The sequence below is a fragment of the Lactuca sativa genome, chromosome 9 (genome assembly GCF_002870075.4).
Source record: "Lactuca sativa cultivar Salinas chromosome 9, Lsat_Salinas_v11, whole genome shotgun sequence".
Lineage (NCBI taxonomy): Eukaryota > Viridiplantae > Streptophyta > Magnoliopsida > Asterales > Asteraceae > Lactuca > Lactuca sativa.
In genome coordinates, this window is record NC_056631.2 from 18,930,573 (window position 1) to 18,949,008 (window position 18,436).

The window sequence follows — 18,436 nt, forward strand, 5'->3', positions numbered from 1 at the left end:
ACGTTATACCAAATAAAAACATGTTTACATACAATATAGTTAAGTTCTTAGGGTGGAGGGAGTGGTGCCACCGAAAACACACTCCCTCCCCCGCCACATAAGCGCCATGTCACTTTCATTTCTTTTATTTTTTTATTTTTTTTAAGTATTTTAATTTAATAAAACTTTTTTTTAAGTATTTTAATTTAATATAACTTCTATTTTAATAAAAAAAAAACATAATTCTTCATTACTTGAAAATTAAAATAAACAGTACATTGCGTTACCAAAAAAAAAACACACACATGACATTTAAATAATCCTAGAAACTTAAAAAAAATAACTAAAGGAAACTACATAAAGTCGTTCTTCGAGAACTCGTATTCGGGGTCATCCGGTGGATCCAAATTAAGGTTAATGTTTTGAACCCCGTAAATGTATTCCACCAAGTCATTGCGAAGATTGTGAAATGTTTCAGTGCAACGTATCTCTGCTCTCCTGTTTATATACTCTTCGCCACCAATTTCTATTGGCTGTGTCTCTGGTATGATTTCTTCCTCGTCAAACGCACATATCGTTCTTCCTTCGTCTTCAATAATCATGTTATCCAATATAATACATGTATACATGATTTCTTGAAGTTTTTTCTCGCCCAAATAAGCTACTGGTTTATTCAATATGAACCACTGTTTCTTCAGAGCTCCAAAAGCACGCTCATCATCCTTCCTAGCTCTTTCTTGAGCTCTCTTGAATTTCTTTCGTCTAGAACCATGTGGAGCTGAAAACGATTTAACAAACACAACATACTCAGGATAGATTCCATCGACCAGATAATAACCATACTTATATGGCGTTCCACGCACTTGAAAAGAAGAATCTGGTGCGGATCCATCGTATATGTTGTTAAATATTGGTGAACGGTTAAGAACGTTGATGTTGTTAATCGAACCAGGAGAACCAAAAAAGCATGCCAAATTCACATATCTTGTGATGCAACTGCTTCAAGTATTACAGTTAGGTGACCATGATCACCTCGGGTAAATTGCCCATGATATGCTGTAGGACAATTTTCCCATGCCCAATGGAGACAATCTAAGCTTCCTAGCATTCCAGGAAACCCATGCACACTAGCATGATGAGCTTGCAATTGCAGGATGATATTACGTGTAGACTTACGTAAATATTTTGGACTATAAAACTGAATCACAGTTTTGCAGAAAAAATGGAGACTGTCTCGTGCTATCCTAGCAGACATCCTAAAACTTTCGTCTAACGCATCAGGCGGAATGTCATATGCTAACTGACGAAGTGCGGCTGTGCATTTTTGTAACGGAGTGAAACCGGGTGTACCTCTAGCATCGTAGCGTTGTTGGAAAAAACTGCACTCCCTCGTTACATCTTCAACTATACGTTCGAATAAACCTTTGAGTATTCTGAAGCGCCTACGAAAATAATACCATTGGTAAGTGGCATTCTCTGCAAAATAGTCTTGCACCAAACGTTGGTTGGCTTATTCACGATTTCTGTAAATATATATGTGTTTTCTGTTAAGAACTTGCAGCTGCGTTGTTACATACAACGTTGTATGTTTGTTCCGTCATTTGAACACACACAATAGCGATATCAAAAATAGTCTGAAATTCTTCAGAAGATGAAGAAGATGACATTTTTGGGAGAGTGGTGATTTAAATTTTTTTTTTTGAGAGAGAGAAGATAGTGTTGTGAAAAAAAATTAAGTTGATATGTATATATATATATATATATATATATATATATATATATATATATATATATATATATATATATATATATATATATATATATATATATATATATATAGGAAGGAAAGAAAAAACAAAAAAAAAAAGAAAAAGAAAATTACACGAATATTGCATTCAACGGTCAAAAGGTGACCAACCAATCAGAATTCACGGTCTTCAAGGGCCGCACCGTGGTCTTAGCCGCAGAAAACCGCACCCTGGGGGCGGTGTTCCCTGCTGAGGTGGCAGCCAACTGCGGTTTGGGACCTCACTACACCGTGTAGCCTTACATATTCTTGTAGTTACTAGTTAGTGGTCATAGACAACATATCATATTTCTGTACAACTTTCACATTTTGTTTATTGGTTGAATCGGATTGAATTGATGAATCTCATAGATACACTATGCCATTAACCTAACCATAACAGAAGAGGATTAAAGTATAGGTTTTCATCGTGAAAAAAAATGAAATTAAATAAGAAACCATTTATAATTGCTGGGAATCCTTTCAAACACCCTTATTTTTAATAAATAGTTTTAAAATACATTTTTTTCTGAAAAGTTTTTGTGAATCACCTTTATATTTGCAAAAAAGTTCGAGATTCGTCCCGTGTCAATGTATGCTAGTGAATACACATATCACGCAGATTTCGTCGGATTAATTGTTTGTGAAAAAAAAATTATAATAATATTTAAAAAATAATTTTATGAGCTATCGAATCAACGAGATGTCCTGAATTAATCATTAAACAACATAATATTAAAAAATTATATATAAAATAAAAAATGCATGTTAACATCCACCACATGAAGATAATTGCATGTGCACTTTGGCCTTATTCTTTCCCTCCTGAATCTGGCCGGATCCGCCGTCTCTCTCTCCGGCGGTGGTTCTCCGGTTTCTTGTTTTATCTATAAATACAAACTACCCCTTTATTTCCTCACACACCACACACACTCTCTCTCTCTCTCTCTCTCTCTCTCTCTCTTACACACCACCATCTTTGAAACATGTCTTTTATGACAACCTCGCTGGTTTTCTTGCTGACCACCGCCCTCCTCCACACCGCCACCGCCAACTATGGTGGCTGGCAGAGCGCCCACGCTACCTTTTATGGTGGCGGCGATGCTTCCGGAACAATGGGTACATTTAATTCTGAACTTCTATGAACATATTACATCATGTTTAATTAATTTGTAACTATTAAACATTTAGTTTGATCGAAACCATCAAGATACATAGTTTCTTAAGCTATTACATTTATGCAGGTGGAGCATGTGGTTATGGGGATTTGTATAGCCAAGGATACGGAACAAACACCGCAGCATTGAGCACTGCACTTTTTAACAACGGATTAAGCTGCGGAGGGTGTTACGAGATGATGTGTGTCAACGATCCGCAGTGGTGCCTCCCTGGCTCCGTCATCATCACCGCCACCAATTTCTGCCCGCCTAACTTCGACTTGCCCAGCAACAATGGCGGATGGTGCAACCCGCCACTCCAGCATTTTGACATGGCTCAACCTGCTTTCTTGCAAATAGCTAAATACAAGGCAGGCATCGTTCCCGTATCTTTCAGAAGGTAAAGGATAACTTCTATCATTTACTAATAATTGTAAATTTACTTGTTTACCCTTATATTGAACATTTGACCAAGTTTTTATCATACAGGGTTCCTTGCATAAAAAGAGGAGGAATAAGGTTCACTATGCATGGCCACTCGTACTTCAACTTGGTTTTGATCAGCAACGTCGGAGGTGCAGGGGACGTGCATGAGGTCTCGATCAAAGGGTCGAAAACAGGGTGGCAGGCTATGTCGAGAAACTGGGGTCAAAACTGGCAAAGCAATTCGTATCTTAATGGTCAAAGTCTCTCTTTTAGAGTCACAACTAGTGACGGAAAGACGACGATAAGTTATAATGTGGTGGGTTCTGGTTGGCAGTTCGGCCAGACTTTCCAAGGGGACCAATTTTAATATTTCAAAAGTGGAGGGGGGTTCATTTGATATTTTCTTTAAGAAATGCCCACTTTCGATTAAATTCGTTAGAAAACATGACGAATATTCATATAAGAATAGCAGCAAAGAATATGTGTCATGTTTTTTGAAGCCTCCCGCATTTTTTTTGGCATTTGGCTATACGGACCCCATATATTTGTATAATATAATATTTTATGCTTTATGTTTCTATTTTTGGTCGGTCTGTGAAGCTGAGGTGTTGAATAGCATCCGCGAAACGTTGTATTGAACTGCCTTAATAAATGTTAGGTTGTGATATGATTGTATTTAGATTTGAACCTTTATCTTTATTTTATAAATGCCTTTTAATTTGCAAATTGTTAATAAAATAGCATTAACTCGATTTCCAAAGAGGTTCTTTCACTTCTTTCTGTTGTGAAACATAACATCCTAGTTTTTTTTTTAATACCAACAAGATTTATATATAATAAAACTAACAAAAAGCCAGGATATAAAAATAATGCAAATACAATAAAAAATTAATCAAAACAAATGAGCATTACATTCTACAATAAGATTTGAACAACACCCTCCCCCCTTAAATGTCCACCTTTTTTTTAAGATGTGAAAGAAATTGTACCTCGCTTGTCGGTGCTGTATGATTACTTGACGATTAGGTGAAGATGTCCATAAAACCCATATGAAGATCAAAGAAATAGTTTCATGCACATTATTAATTTTTGAGGCCCAATAAATTTAAGAGATCTCTTCAGAAGGTCTGAAGCTTGTGTTGGAAAAGGGTCTAAAGGGTGATTAGGTCCTCGACTTTTGACCATACTTCTTCTGCAATCATGCAATGAATGAATAGGTGATCTACATCTTTGGTAGCACCATGTCAAATATGACTAAAACATTTGGAGCACTTAAAACTCAATGGAATACTTCAGGTTCATGGAGCATGTAACAAAGGAAAAAATCATATGAGATGGGTTGGGATCATCTGACAAAAGAACGGATCAAGTGTCAAACGAACAATCATCAAAAAGGGGATTTGGAGCAACTTGGAGCAACATGGTCCATCATGTTAAGCCATGAAGATGTTGAGCCAAGAAGATGTTGAACCAATGCGATGTTGAGCCAAGGAAATGTTGATCCAAGAAGGATGTTGCGCCATCCTTGCACAAGATGGGCCAACATCATAGATGTTCCACCATCTTGGTGCAAGATGTGCCACAATTGTTCCTTGATGAGGCATGATATCATTGATGAGTCATGAAGTCTACTACGATGCTCAAAGAATACACCATGTTGTGCCACCATGATGAATGTTGAGCCAATAGTGTTCATGTTGTACCACTATGACTAAATGTGCTCTATCATGTGTGTTGCCGATGCTCATGGGTTGTATGGCATGGATGAATGTTCTAGAAGATGATGCATGACGAAATATGATTGATGTCACCTTTCATGGGCCTATGAGCCAATGGGGTTGGCCCATTAGGATTGTAAGTCTAATACCTCAAGTATAAATACAGATGCATGCTAAATCATTTTTTTATCTTGAATTCTAGAGTGTTAGGCGAATCTTTGTAAAAAATTATACTTGTAACCTCTGTTTGAGAACTCAGAAATAAAAAATATTCCCTTCCTGCCCGTGGACGTAGATCACCTTGACTGAACGACGTAAAAAATGTGTCTTGTATGCTTTTGGTTTTGCTAGTTATCAACTTTACTTACTAACACACCATTACAAAGTTTGCACAAAAAGGTAGTCTCGATAACAATTATATACACATTTACCAATGTAGGTAGTCGTCTGTAATTCACTCGTCAAGCTAACACGTTTACTTTTCGAAGGATGATGTTATTATAATTCTAATGACCATTGTTTTGAAAAGGTTATTCCAATCCTAATGCTATTGGGTTACATGTTTTTTATGTACATTTTCATACATTGATAAAATATTTTGTAATAAGTAATCACTTAACCAGTATCAAATCAAAATAATTGTAGAAATCACTGATTAATCTAAAAAAATGAATGAAAAAAAAGAATTAGAAGATCAACTATACATCATCCTTCTTACCATAGATTGAACAATTATATATCGTTTTCAAGTTTAATAATAGAAAACCTAGAAAGAAAAGAAGAAGAAAAAAAAAGGAAAGGGAAGAGAATGGTAAGAGCAACACCTATTCTTTCAAACCAAATTGCAAAGCCACATACTTATTATTTGAAAGCCACGTAGGGGACCCATAATACTTTAATTTTATTATATTATTTTACTGTCACATATCCCTCTTGCCTCTTATCTCCTTGCAATTATTTTTAATTTCAAATGGCTGTATAATTAAGTAATTGTCTATGCTTTTCATTTTACGACTTCGTCAAGATTTTGATCTATTTTTTTTTAATGTTTAGTAACATAACTATACATTATATCATATTATTAATTTCATTAAATTTGTTAAATGTAAACATGTACTTTTTTTTTTATCATTAACTTAAAAAAAATTGTAGGGATACTTTTCAAAATAGATAAACAAAAATAACTTTTAAGATTATATATATATATATATATATATATATATATATATATATATATATATATATATATATAGTTAGGTTATTTTGTTTTTATTAACTACTGTGTGCCAGAATGCACAGATCTGGACCATCGGATGAAATATAATCAAAGGTTATGATCTGAGGGTCTATGATAGTAGAATATGATAACATGTACCATATAATCACACAAATTTCAACATAAGGGCATTTTAGTCAATTAACCTATATTAAAAAAGGAAATTTTCGGATTTTTAGGGATGATTAATTTTTTTATTTTTTAAAAATCTGAATATTTTAAATTAATTCAAATTTTAAAATCCGATTTTATTCTGTAAGAATGATAGAATGCCAACCATAAACTAGTAAATATATTTTTCGATTTTATTCTGTCAGAATGACATAATGTCAACCATAAACTAGTAAATATATTTTGAAGACTACACAAAATCGATTCTTGAACTAATAATATATCAACAAATTACATTGTATGCTTGTGATTCATTGAATAATAACAAACATTCTGAAAGAATAACAAGTATAATTCTTAAAAAATAACAACATTATTAAACAATGAGTGTGATCATTCTTTAATTCATTCTTCAACCCTTTCCCATCAGGTCTTCAAGCCATTCTTGAAGCCATTTCTACCATAAATTCATTGCCAAGTAATTTGTAGTGATACACTTGTAAAACCTGCATATTAAACATACAAATAATTAACTACAATTCTATCAGAATACAACAATAATCTTCTTACAAAATAAACTATTCTACAATAATATTCTTTAAGAATTTGTATTATCAAGAATATACTCAACAAACAAAATAAGGAACTAGCACCAACCTATTCTGACAGAATAAGGAACTAACATTCTTCGGGTTCCCTGTGTTTCTTCTCGATATGCTCAATGTATTTAACTGCAAATTCTGACAGAATAAGGAACTAACATCAACCTATTGTTATGAAAATGGCATCCAACCCAATCTAAATTGAGTTATATAGTTCTGAAAAGAATAATGAACAAAGTAAAGTAAAAACATTAAAGATTTTTAACTCTTTTTTCATTGAGGTATTTTATCGAACACATAGAGGCCATGACAGAATGTTGTTTGTAAACAAAAATTGCAAACATGGTAATGGATCATAACTCATAAGACTTACACTGATGGATGAAAATGAGGAATACCAGGCAGATTACAACTTATACTGATGTACACTGGTTTGCTTTCTTTCAATGCAACTGAAATTGTAGTGTCAATTTGTTCATGTGTATCTTCCAAGTTATTCACTACTTCCTGCTGTTTCATTCATCATAAATCCATCAATATCATATAACAAGATCATATAAAAACCATTGTTACTTAATTTCAAAATCGATGAAATATAAAAGCCTTGGAAATTAAAATCAGCATACCTAAGAGATCATCGTGTCCCTGGCGAACATCTCTGTTTGATGTACCGTCGGTGGTTGGCGCCATCGCCGACGAAAGGGCCCAGCTCCACCCGCTCTCTTCTCCAATCCATAAAGTTGGTGGTTCTACGGTGCTGTGGGGTGGTGCTACTGCTATGGTGGTGTCGAACCTGATTTAGGAGGGGATAAGGGTTTATGGGTCTGTGAAGAGAGAACGATGATTTTTTAAAGAAGTAGTGGGAATCGGTGGTGGTTTTATATGAAACTGATAACCTAAATTAGTGGGATATTGATTGATTTTGTTTTCTTTTACCATAATTAATTATAGTGTAGATTACTCTTAAACATTTTTATTATTTATTAGTGATTTAATTATTTCCTGAATTCTCATTGGTGCATTTAGGCACACAATACTTGCTAAAAACATTTGAACCTAGCTCTTTCTCTCTCTCTCTCTCTCTCTCTATATATATATATATATATATATATATATATATATATATATATATATATATATATATATATATATATATATATATATATATATATAAGGTTATTGTTGATGTGTCAGTGGGGGCCACCTTTGAAAGAGTGTTGATATTTTATTGATGTGAGTGTTTATTGCAAATGGTGATGCGGTATTGCAAATGATGATGTGACACAATTGAAAGATGATTATATTGCACTGATGTAGATGGTCTACCATTATATTCTACTTTCGTGTTTGTTAGTTATAAGAAAAAGAGGGAAATGACTATATATGTTAAAGGAAATCGAATAAAATCATGATTATAAAGTCTGTATAATATTTTTTATATTGGGTTTAAAAGGTAAAATTTATAAATGAAAAAACTTTACATTTGTTCCTCAATTTTTAAAAGAAAGTTAAAAGAAGTTATCAATAATTCTCCTTTCTCTTCTCTCTTTTCTTTCACCTTCGTTTCTACTTTCTTTCTCTCTTCTTTTACCTTCCTTTCTATTATTTCATTTTCTCACTTTTTCTACTTTCTTACGGTTCTCTTCTTAGAAAGGAACACAACGTCATGTCCGGAGTTTTGGTTAAATTTGTTAATTCGAAGTATTGAACCCAACCCACATGCTTATGACCTAAGTATCTTTTCAAATCAGAAGCCCAATGTTGCGAGCAGGCTTATACCGTTATAGATTCCGATATTAACCACACCCCAAGAAACCAAGATACCATATGAGAGGCACCACAAATAAATACATAAAGATTCGAATTTGGGTGAATTTTTGTCTCATCTACTAACCGGATCATTTTTCTATTTGGTTGGAATCATCATCATGGAACTCATCCAACACCACCTTCCCTTCTTCTTCTCGCACCTCATAAGCATCCCACCTGAACCACCCAACCAATTGTCTAACTTCCAGTTTTCAGTTTCTTCTTCAAACCCACCTCCCAAGTTTGCGAAAGAACTCACTTTTCGCTCTCAAAGATGCAGGTGAGCAGTTTTAGTAACTCCAAAGCCGGAACTGTCGGGTTTCCAAATTCCCAGTTTTTTCTTGCTTTCAAGGCTAGCCAGTTGGGGAATCCAGGCTTTCTTTACGAACCCATATGCACAAAGAAGGCAAAAGCCCTAAATTACAGTGTCCTTTATGAGCCCAGAGGGTCAAAGCAGAGTGTTTCTTGTTCTAAACCCTTGAAAACCGGAAATTATTCTAATCAGGAGATGGGCTTCCTCAAATCAGTGAAAAGAAACAATAATTTGTTCTCTGTTAGGGCAAAATCGGTGATGGATGTTAGTAAAGTAGTGGAGAAAGACGATGTGACAGAGGGGAAGAGCAAGGATAGCGGTGGTGGTGGTTATGACGCAATTGTGATTGGTTCAGGGATCGGTGGATTGGTGGCTGCGACGCAATTGGCGGTGAAGGGAGCCAAGGTGTTGGTTCTGGAGAAATATGTGATTCCTGGTGGGAGTTCTGGGTTCTATGAAAGGGATGGTTACACTTTTGATGTTGGATCATCTGTGATGTTCGGATTCAGCGATAAGGTACTTAATTTCGATTGTTGATGGTATTGGTTCATCCAAATCATCAAATGATTTACTAATGGAATTCTTTTCGTTCTGTTGTAGGGAAATCTGAACTTAATAACTCAAGCACTGGCGGCAGTCGGGTGTAAAATGGAGGTGATACCCGATCCAACCACCGTCCATTTTCATCTTCCAAATAGCCTTTCTGTTCAAGTACATAGAGGATACGATGATTTCATATCTGAGCTTACGAGTAAATTTCCACACGAAAAGGAAGGGATTCACAAATTCTACAACGAATGCTGGAAGGTCGGTTTTGACTTTTGATTAAGGTGATTTCAAGTTTGCAACATAAATTTGTTCGTTTTTCACCCTGGATTTTAACCTAAACTTTGGCTAAAAACTTTTTTATATGTATTTTCCAGATTTTCAACGCATTGAATTCACTGGAACTCAAATCCCTCGAGGAACCTATCTACTTATTTGGACAGTTTTTCAAAAAGCCCGTGGAATGCTTGACACTAGGTGTGTTTTCCCCATTTGCTTATACTATTTCCTACATTTTTATACCCTTTTTCCGTAATGAATATGATTTTTTGATTAAAAAGTTTCTGAATGCTAATTATACGTTTTCCGGTTTCTTTTATAGCTTATTATTTGCCACAAAATGCTGGAAGCATTGCTCGCAACTTTATTAAAGATCCGGAAGTTCTCGCATTCATAGATGCTGAGGTGGCTGATACTGTTTCCTAATTCCTAGATTCTAGAATATTCTGATTGTTACTCTTTTTTTTTTTGTTAAATACCGATTGTTCGATTCATGCAGTGTTTTATTGTGAGCACGGTTAATGCTTTACAGACACCCATGATAAATGCAAGCATGGTAACTAAACATCAAACTTCTTTTTGTTGGTTGTTAAAATTCCACTTTTACCCTTGGGTTCCTAACCATATGTTTTGGTTAGGTGTTATGTGACCGACATTTTGGAGGTATTAATTACCCTGTTGGTGGGGTTGGAGGGATTGCAAAATCCTTGACAAAAGGTTTAGTTGATCATGGAAGTGGAATACTTTATAAAGCAAATGTCACAAGCATTATCATCGACAATGGGAAAGCAGTGAGTTTAGCTAGATTATTGATGTTTAAATGACATATTTGCCCTTTCGTTTTCATTACAAGTAAAATTCTAGTGATTTCATGTCAAATACAACATTGCAATTTTCATGAGATGAATACACGTAAAATAATGTTGAATTTTATGTAATATAATGTTTGATGTGGTCTCTAAATTGTTGTAGGTAGGAGTGAAACTGTCTGATGGAAGAGAATTTTTTGCGAAAACCATAATCTCAAATGCTACTAGATGGGATACTTTTGGTTAGTATTCACTTTATGTATTATAAGCCCTATGATAATCTTTATAGGCGATAATTTACATGATTAAATTATATCTTATTTTTGTAGGCAAGCTTTTGAAAAAGCAAGATCTACCAAAAGAAGAAGAAAATTTCCAAAAAGTTTATGTAAAAGCGCCTTCTTTTCTTTCTATTCACATGGGGGTCAAAGCTGAGGTTTTGCCACCTGACACTGATTGCCACCATTTTGTTCTTGAGGTTCTCACTTATTGTTGTCTCTTGCTTGGATCTCATTACACAATTAGAAAATAAATTTGTTTTTTTCTTTTAAATTGTTTAGGATGATTGGAAAAACTTAGAGGAGCCTTATGGGAGTATATTTTTGAGCATTCCAACTATACTTGATTCATCATTGGCTCCAAAAGGGCGTCATATTCTTCACATATTTACGACTTCGTCCATAGAGGACTGGCAGGTAATTATTAATCTTTGATCTCTTTTTTTTTTTTTTTTTTTTTTTTTCTGGATAAATGATGTTTAAAATGCCTAATATACCCTAATGAGATTGGAGGAGTTTTGCAAATCAGAGTTGATAGCGTAATAATGGGGAATGATTACAAGGGCCGATGAACAGTTAGGTTTAGCTTAACCCTAGAAGGGTTTCCATAGTTAGTTAAATGTTTTAAGTTATCCTTGAGTAAAAAGAAATAGACAGAACCTTGTTGATCAATATAGAGGTTTTCGGTTGCTAGTGAAATGTTTACCCAATTTATCATTTAAATTTGATGTTGTTTTGGGAAAACTAAAAACATATAGGGGCTTTCCACAAAAGATTATGAGGCAAAGAAGGAACTTGTTGCAGACAAAATCATCAGCAGACTCGAAAAGAAACTATTTCCAGGCCTCAAATCCTCCGTCGAATTTAAAGAGGTATTAATCATTACACTTGTTCCCTGATATAATGTTAAATGACTAAAATGTCCTTGACATTAACCGTTACAAACTTTGTCAGGTGGGGACACCAAAGACACACAGACGGTATCTTGCTCGTGATAGTGGCACGTATGGGCCAATGCCACGTGGCGTGCCCAAGGGCTTATTGGGAATGCCTTTTAATACCACCGTAAGTTCAATTTAGAAATTCCAAGTTTAACATATACATAATTTTAATTTTGGATTGTAAATACTAAATAAATACGTGTTTTTCATGGTTTAATGGTTGTCTTGATTATTGATTATTGAATTGTGTAGGCTATAAATGGTCTTTATTGTGTGGGAGATAGTTGCTTTCCAGGACAAGGTGTTATAGCGGTAGCCTTTTCGGGAGTAATGTGTGCACATCGAGTAGCTGCAGATGTTGGTTAGTGTGAATATTTTTATTTATTTATTTATATATTATTATTATTATGTTAGAGAAATTATTGGTAGCCCACAGCTTAATGTTTTAGGTTGTTGTTAATGTGTTTGTTTTGTATCTGCAGGACTTGAAAAGAAGTCACCAATATTAGATGCTGGTCTCCTTGGGATTCTTGGTTGGTTGAGGTCGTTAGCATGACTGGAGTATTTTCTTTTTCGTGTAATCATGTAAACAATTTTTTATATGTTCGTTTGTATGTCTGAAATACGTGCATTCGTTCTTGTTGATGATTGCCATTGTTTAATAGATATGAATGTTTTTCAGTTTTTCTCATTAGTACGGTTCAAGAAATAATCATAAAATGGTTCACAAATACCACGAAATAACCATCTGTTTTATGAAATGGTTTTGTGTAACTACTTCAATTTTGTGAGATTACTTTATTGATAGGAGTGATTTTGTAGTCTAGCGGTGTCAGGTGTTATCCTCATTTCTTGAGTTACTCTAAGGATTGTTCATTTTGGATGTATTGGTTAAATCCGAACCAATCAAATGAATCCAAATTTATTTCAGTTTTAAAATGTGAATCCGAATATTTTAAACTAAATTCAAATACGATTCAAACCAATCAAATTACAAATCAATTGGATCAGTTTTTATTTTTTACACTTCAGTTTTTAAGGGGCAGGAAATTTAAGAAAATATTAATTTAAATATTAGACTCAAAAAGAAAAATTATTTGGTTGAGAATTAAAATTTATGAACAGTTATTTGAAAAATATATTATAATTTAAAATTTTATAGATATTTTTTTTTAGAAATACACATTAAGTTATTTTATTGGATAATACATTATTATATATTTAAAATGACAAATTACAAAAAACTCATTATATTACCATAAAATTTCGAATTTGACACAAATTTCTTTTTTCTGCAATTATGCAACTATATTTACAATTTTGTTGCAATATCAACCAAATGACCGGTTCTATCTGTTCTTCCGGTAACTACTTTTTCCGAATTGCAATAAAGTCATTATATTTATCAAAATTACGATTTTGACAGTGTGTTTTGTTCTCAATTATGTCATTATATTACAATTTTGTTGCAATATCAACAAAATAGCCGGTTACCATCAATCTAGCATGTTACCAAATAAATGACATGACAATATTGTGACGTGGAACGGTGGAAGCCACATCACACCTCTATGTTCCGCGACACATTTTATTAAATGCAACTGATTCCAGATGTCCAACATTGTGTGCATGAAAGAAAAGTCATTCTGACCTATGCCCGCGACGCGGCGAGGCAAAAACCTCCGTATAAAAGGAGGGTCACCCCTTCTCATTTCTTTCCACCAATTCTTCCAACTCTCTCTCCATCTCTCCCCCTCTCGAGATTTCGATCACTCGTGGTTTGACTTCTCGTTCTACAATGTAGTTAGCGAAGCTCTGGAGGTTTCAGAAGGATAACTAAGGAAAGTTAGTAAACGTCGAAGCTCTACTCGCGACGATTCAGACCTCGTCAAATTAAGTAAGTTACACTTACTCTTATCTAACCTACTTAGTTGTTTCAAGAATATTTAGGTGAGTTATCTTATTATACTATGTGTGACAATATATGTTCGTTGTATTTAGAATGTGAGGACAGTTGGAATAGAGTTACATAAATATACTAATTCAACATAATATTTTTGAAACAACTAAGTAGGTTAGATAAAAGTAAGTGTAACTTACTCAATTTGATGAGGTCCGAGTAGCCGTGAATAGAACTTCAACGTTTACTTACTTTCCTTAGTTATCCTTCTGAAACCTCTAAAGCTTCACTAACTACATTACAAAACGAGAGTTCGAATCACAATTGACCGAAATCTTGTGAGGGGGGAGAGAGAGTTGGAAAAATTGGTGGAAAGAAATGAGGAGAGGCGACCCTCCTTTTATAAGGAGGTTTTTGCCTCGTTGCGTCACGCCCTATAGAGGGTCATGTCGTAGCCATGGGTCAAACTGACTTTTCTTTTGTGCACACAATACTGAATTGATGGTGTGATGTGACTTCCACGTCACAATATTGTTATGTCATTTATTTTGGTAATGTTCTAGATTGATGGTAACGGTAAGTTGCTTGATATTGCAATAAAATTGTAAATGTAGTGATATAATTGAGAAAATAACACAGTGTCAAAATCATAATTCTTTATTGTAATTCAGGAAAAATGTTTTTCGGGAGAACTGATAAAACTGGTTATTTGGTTAATATTGCAACAAAATTGTAAATATATTGACATAATTATAAAAAAACAATATTCGGTATCAAATTCTAAATTTTATGATAATATATTGATTTTTTTTTTCTTTTGTAATTTGCACTATTTAAAAGTACAATCCAAATTGCCTAATTAGACAATTTAATTTTATCCAAATAATAAATAACCCGTGGTTCTCGGAATTGATGCAATTGCTCATTGTTGGTTGTTTTTTCTTTTATATATATTTCATCACGTTCTGAAAAGAATAAGCAAATTTTAATAATAATTTTATTATAGGTCAATTTTATTTAAATAAACTTATTTCTAAAATCAATGTTTATGATAAAAAGGTTTATACTTTGAATAAAAATCCAAACAATAAATATATAGATTAATTGTTAAAAAGTTACTTTTTATATCAGGCAATCGAGTTATTTTATACTTACGATGTGAGATTTTGCCCTTTATACATTATAGTTTGGGTTTTTATACTAGATCTGAAGGGGAACTAGAATAAAGAAAATCACGACCGTCCATTTTCACAATCAACCATCTATCTTGCCGGCGTCAAAACTGCCGGAAAACCAAATTCAAAAACAAGTCAAAATAATTAGATTTTTTCCCTTTCTCTGTTCATGGATTCACACTGATTACAGTACTCTTTCCTAACTTTCACACACCCATCCCTAGGCACTATATAATCATTCAATCATATGTATATGCATACTTATATCTACTACAGAATTTGAGGAAGGAGATATCCTCGTTGTGATCTCAGGTTACTTTTTATCTGTCTGCATTCACACTGAGTTTTCTGTGGAGTTGCGTGTAAAATTTCTTGATTTTTTTTATGTAATACCGAATTGTAGAGTAGTAGATCTGGAGTTTTAAATGGTGAATTTTGTGGAGGTTTGAAGTTTGCTGTTTGGCAATTAGCGCCAGTTCGTAATTTACTGGAATGAGGTACGATTTACGAAGTTGACGTCTGATGCTTTGATTGGTTGATTTTATGAAGATTAAGTTTGATTTTGGTTTTATGTTTTTGGTAGATTTTGAGATCGAAATCGAAGTTAGAAGTGACACGTAAGTGAGAGAGGAAGATGGGCGAAGGACAGCGGTTTCAGCTGGGAACAGTTGGAGCGTTGAGTTTATCTGTGATTTCCTCGGTTTCGATTGTGATTTGCAACAAGGCACTAATAAGCACTCTTGGTTTCACTTTTGGTAAGCAATCAAGCCTTCACACTAAATTTGTAGTTTTGAATCTTTTAATGATCCTGGTCGATGAATCAGCACCTATTGTGCTGAATGTTCTGTAAATTGCCATTAAGAAACAAAGCTCACGATCCTTAGAATTTGTTCTTCTAGGCCAGTGAGATTGAGTAATTGTCGCTTAAATTTATGTTTATTTTCTTGATTAACTAGTAAATCAAGTTCATATTGCTTGATATATGATAATTGTACATTGTTGACGATTAACTCCATTTGGAACTTGATACTCACATTCACCATTGACATAAAAAGGACATATATCCTTATAACTTTATGCTTGAGAGTTAACCGGTAAGGCCTTGGATTGCTGATGATGCTTCATTGCTTGATTTACTTGTTTTGATACATGATTGTCAATAAATCATGATATCCTTTCTTAATTTGGCTTAAGACTTCAATTTTCCTTTAGACAGTTCAAAGGATTGGAATTGAATCCACACTGCTCCAATGATTAAAAGGACAACTCATGAACAAACCACTGAATTGCACACAAGATCACATACAAATTACAATGAGGATTCTCCTAAGATCATAGTCACAACAAAATTGTGCTGCAAACTCAAGAACCATGAACTCTAGGAAACACCAATATAGTGACTATTGTAATAAACCTAATTATGAAGCCATTTACAGCTGTTTTTGCCATTCAATACCCTGATCCTGCTCATAATTTTTCTTCAATCCCATTCTTATGCCTTCAGCTACAACTTTGACAAGCTGGCATCTTTTAGTCACATTTTGTTCACTCCATGTGGCATTATGGTTGAAATTTTTTGAGCACAAGCCTTTCGATTCAAGAGCTGTGATGGGATTTGGTATATTGAATGGAATCTCCATTGGCCTTCTAAACCTCAGTCTGGGTTTCAATTCTGTTGGTTTTTACCAGGTATTTTATTTTTTCTCTTTTTCATTTAATGCTGCAATTGCATTATGGATGACAAATTTTCATGGTTTCATTACAGATGACAAAACTAGCAATTATCCCCTGCACTGTACTTTTGGAGACTCTTTTCTTCAGCAAGCAATTCAGGTAAACTTCTTAATTTATTTACTTATGATGCTACATGATATTTTCATGAACTAATCTGTTGAATCATTTTCTTGTGTTCCATCTGCAGTAAAAAAGTCAGGTTTTCGCTTACAATATTACTCTTAGGAGTTGGAATTGCAACAGTAACTGACCTACAACTCAATCTCCTGGGCAGCATATTATCCCTACTTGCCATTATAACAACTTGTGTGGCTCAAATTGTATCCTTAAAACAACATTCTATTCATATTACTCACAAATAAATTATCACATAATACGTTCTATGATATCCTTAATCATTTTTATCTCAGATGACAAATACAATCCAGAAAAAGTTCAAGGTCTCTTCAACTCAACTCCTATACCAATCTTGCCCCTACCAAGCTCTTATCCTGTTCATCATCGGTCCATTTCTAGACGCCCTTTTGACCAATCAAAACGTTTTCGCTTTCAAATACACAAATCAAGTTCTGGTAAGGTTAAAATAATCTTTTCTGTTTAATGTTTATAAGCCAGTTTCATATCACACAAACTGGAATCACTAATTCTATTATTTATTTTTTTTGTAAATTTCAGGCATTCATTATTCTGTCCTGCCTCATATCGGTGTCTGTCAACTTCAGTACTTTTCTGGTGATCGGAAAAACATCTCCGGTGACTTATCAGGTGTTAGGTCACCTGAAAACATGTCTAGTTTTGGCATTTGGATATTTTCTGTTACACGATCCTTTTAGTTGGAGAAACATTTTGGGAATCCTAATTGCTGTTGTGGGTATGGTGCTTTATTCTTACTTCTGTACTCGTGATACACAGCCAAAACCCATTGAACCATCAACACAGTTTTCTGAGGTACATTTTTGACTTTAGTACTTTACAACACACATTAACTACAAATAATAATCAAATCATGAACTAAATATATATATATTTTTTATTTTTAAAAAAAAGAAAAACGAAGGTGAAAATGATCCATTAATAAGTGTGGAAAATGGAGGAAGTGTGACAAATGAGGGAAGTCCTCCAAAACCACCAGTGTGGAACTCAGACAAGGATCTACACGCGTGATTATTCAGGTATAAATACTTTCTATTAAAAAATAACACGTGTGTTTTAAAAGAGAACTGGATTCGGGGGTTTCTAGAAAAGATTGTAAGATCCAATTCGTTTTCCTTTTTTTATAAGTCGAATCCTATTTTCCTGATGTAAACTGATGGGGGAGAACGGGAAAAAAGAACCAAATGATATACACATCAAAGGTGACATGAGTATTGTATTATTTTATCACTTCTTTTTGGTAGATAACCAATGATATATATATATATATATATATATATATATATATATATATATATATATATATATATATATATATATATATATATATATATATATATATATATATATATATATATATATATATGTATGTCATATTACATCTTTTAACCAACTAGGTAACAATAAATCCTGCATTGGCAACTTTTGGTTGTTTTGTGTTGTT

General features: G+C 33.8%; 4 protein-coding genes across 4 annotated transcripts; 3 read left to right on the top strand and 1 right to left on the bottom strand.

The window, feature by feature from the left end:
- Positions 1 to 332: 332 nt before the first annotated feature.
- On the bottom strand, positions 333 to 1,234 carry LOC128128870 (uncharacterized). The gene is made up of 2 exons (XM_052767632.1): positions 1,026 to 1,234; positions 333 to 975 (listed from the first exon to the last, which is right to left on the bottom strand). Exons 1-2 carry the CDS (start codon positions 1,232 to 1,234, stop codon positions 333 to 335), a joined length of 852 nt encoding a protein of 283 aa, XP_052623592.1.
- Positions 1,235 to 2,669: 1,435 nt separating this feature from the next.
- LOC111876521 (expansin-A4) lies at positions 2,670 to 4,015 on the top strand. The gene is made up of 3 exons (XM_023873059.3): positions 2,670 to 2,884; positions 3,010 to 3,322; positions 3,412 to 4,015. The coding sequence occupies exons 1-3, from the start codon at positions 2,752 to 2,754 to the stop codon at positions 3,713 to 3,715; spliced, it is 750 nt and encodes a 249-aa protein (XP_023728827.1). The 5' UTR covers positions 2,670 to 2,751; the 3' UTR covers positions 3,716 to 4,015.
- Positions 4,016 to 8,942: 4,927 nt separating this feature from the next.
- Positions 8,943 to 12,721, top strand: LOC111876520 (prolycopene isomerase, chloroplastic). The gene is made up of 13 exons (XM_023873057.3): positions 8,943 to 9,693; positions 9,778 to 9,984; positions 10,101 to 10,200; positions 10,325 to 10,407; positions 10,502 to 10,558; positions 10,641 to 10,793; positions 10,975 to 11,053; positions 11,141 to 11,289; positions 11,372 to 11,506; positions 11,848 to 11,961; positions 12,044 to 12,154; positions 12,283 to 12,391; positions 12,513 to 12,721. Exons 1-13 carry the CDS (start codon positions 9,139 to 9,141, stop codon positions 12,584 to 12,586), a joined length of 1,926 nt encoding a protein of 641 aa, XP_023728825.1. The 5' UTR covers positions 8,943 to 9,138; the 3' UTR covers positions 12,587 to 12,721.
- A 2,442-nt stretch (positions 12,722 to 15,163) lies between these two features.
- On the top strand, positions 15,164 to 18,222 carry LOC111876519 (UDP-xylose transporter 2). The gene is made up of 9 exons (XM_023873056.3): positions 15,164 to 15,417; positions 15,509 to 15,602; positions 15,689 to 15,860; positions 16,610 to 16,794; positions 16,871 to 16,938; positions 17,027 to 17,159; positions 17,250 to 17,411; positions 17,515 to 17,787; positions 17,887 to 18,222. Exons 3-9 carry the CDS (start codon positions 15,740 to 15,742, stop codon positions 18,001 to 18,003), a joined length of 1,059 nt encoding a protein of 352 aa, XP_023728824.1. The 5' UTR covers positions 15,164 to 15,417; positions 15,509 to 15,602; positions 15,689 to 15,739; the 3' UTR covers positions 18,004 to 18,222.
- The last annotated feature ends 214 nt before the right edge of the window (positions 18,223 to 18,436 follow it).

What these genes read in the sequence shown, in the direction of transcription:
- LOC111876521 (XM_023873059.3), top strand. Translation starts at nt 2,752, where the DNA reads ATGTCTTTTATGACAACCTCGCTGGTTTTCTTGCTGACCACCGCCCTC. An exon ending in CGATGCTTCCGGAACAATGG is followed by an intron (nt 2,885 to 3,009) that starts GTACATTTAATT and finishes ACATTTATGCAG; the next exon opens with GTGGAGCATGTGGTTATGGG. An exon ending in GTTCCCGTATCTTTCAGAAG is followed by an intron (nt 3,323 to 3,411) that starts GTAAAGGATAAC and finishes TTTATCATACAG; the next exon opens with GGTTCCTTGCATAAAAAGAG.
- LOC111876519 (XM_023873056.3), top strand. Translation starts at nt 15,740, where the DNA reads ATGGGCGAAGGACAGCGGTTTCAGCTGGGAACAGTTGGAGCGTTGAGT. An exon ending in CAACTTGTGTGGCTCAAATT is followed by an intron (nt 17,160 to 17,249) that starts GTATCCTTAAAA and finishes TTTTTATCTCAG; the next exon opens with ATGACAAATACAATCCAGAA. An exon ending in CATCAACACAGTTTTCTGAG is followed by an intron (nt 17,788 to 17,886) that starts GTACATTTTTGA and finishes TTTAAAAAAAAG; the next exon opens with AAAAACGAAGGTGAAAATGA.
- LOC111876520 (XM_023873057.3), top strand. Translation starts at nt 9,139, where the DNA reads ATGCAGGTGAGCAGTTTTAGTAACTCCAAAGCCGGAACTGTCGGGTTT. An exon ending in TCGCATTCATAGATGCTGAG is followed by an intron (nt 10,408 to 10,501) that starts GTGGCTGATACT and finishes CGATTCATGCAG; the next exon opens with TGTTTTATTGTGAGCACGGT. An exon ending in TCATCGACAATGGGAAAGCA is followed by an intron (nt 10,794 to 10,974) that starts GTGAGTTTAGCT and finishes AAATTGTTGTAG; the next exon opens with GTAGGAGTGAAACTGTCTGA.
- LOC128128870 (XM_052767632.1), bottom strand. Translation starts at nt 1,234, where the DNA reads ATGTCTGCTAGGATAGCACGAGACAGTCTCCATTTTTTCTGCAAAACT. An exon ending in TGTCCTACAGCATATCATGG is followed by an intron (nt 976 to 1,025) that starts GCAATTTACCCG and finishes TACTTGAAGCAG; the next exon opens with TTGCATCACAAGATATGTGA.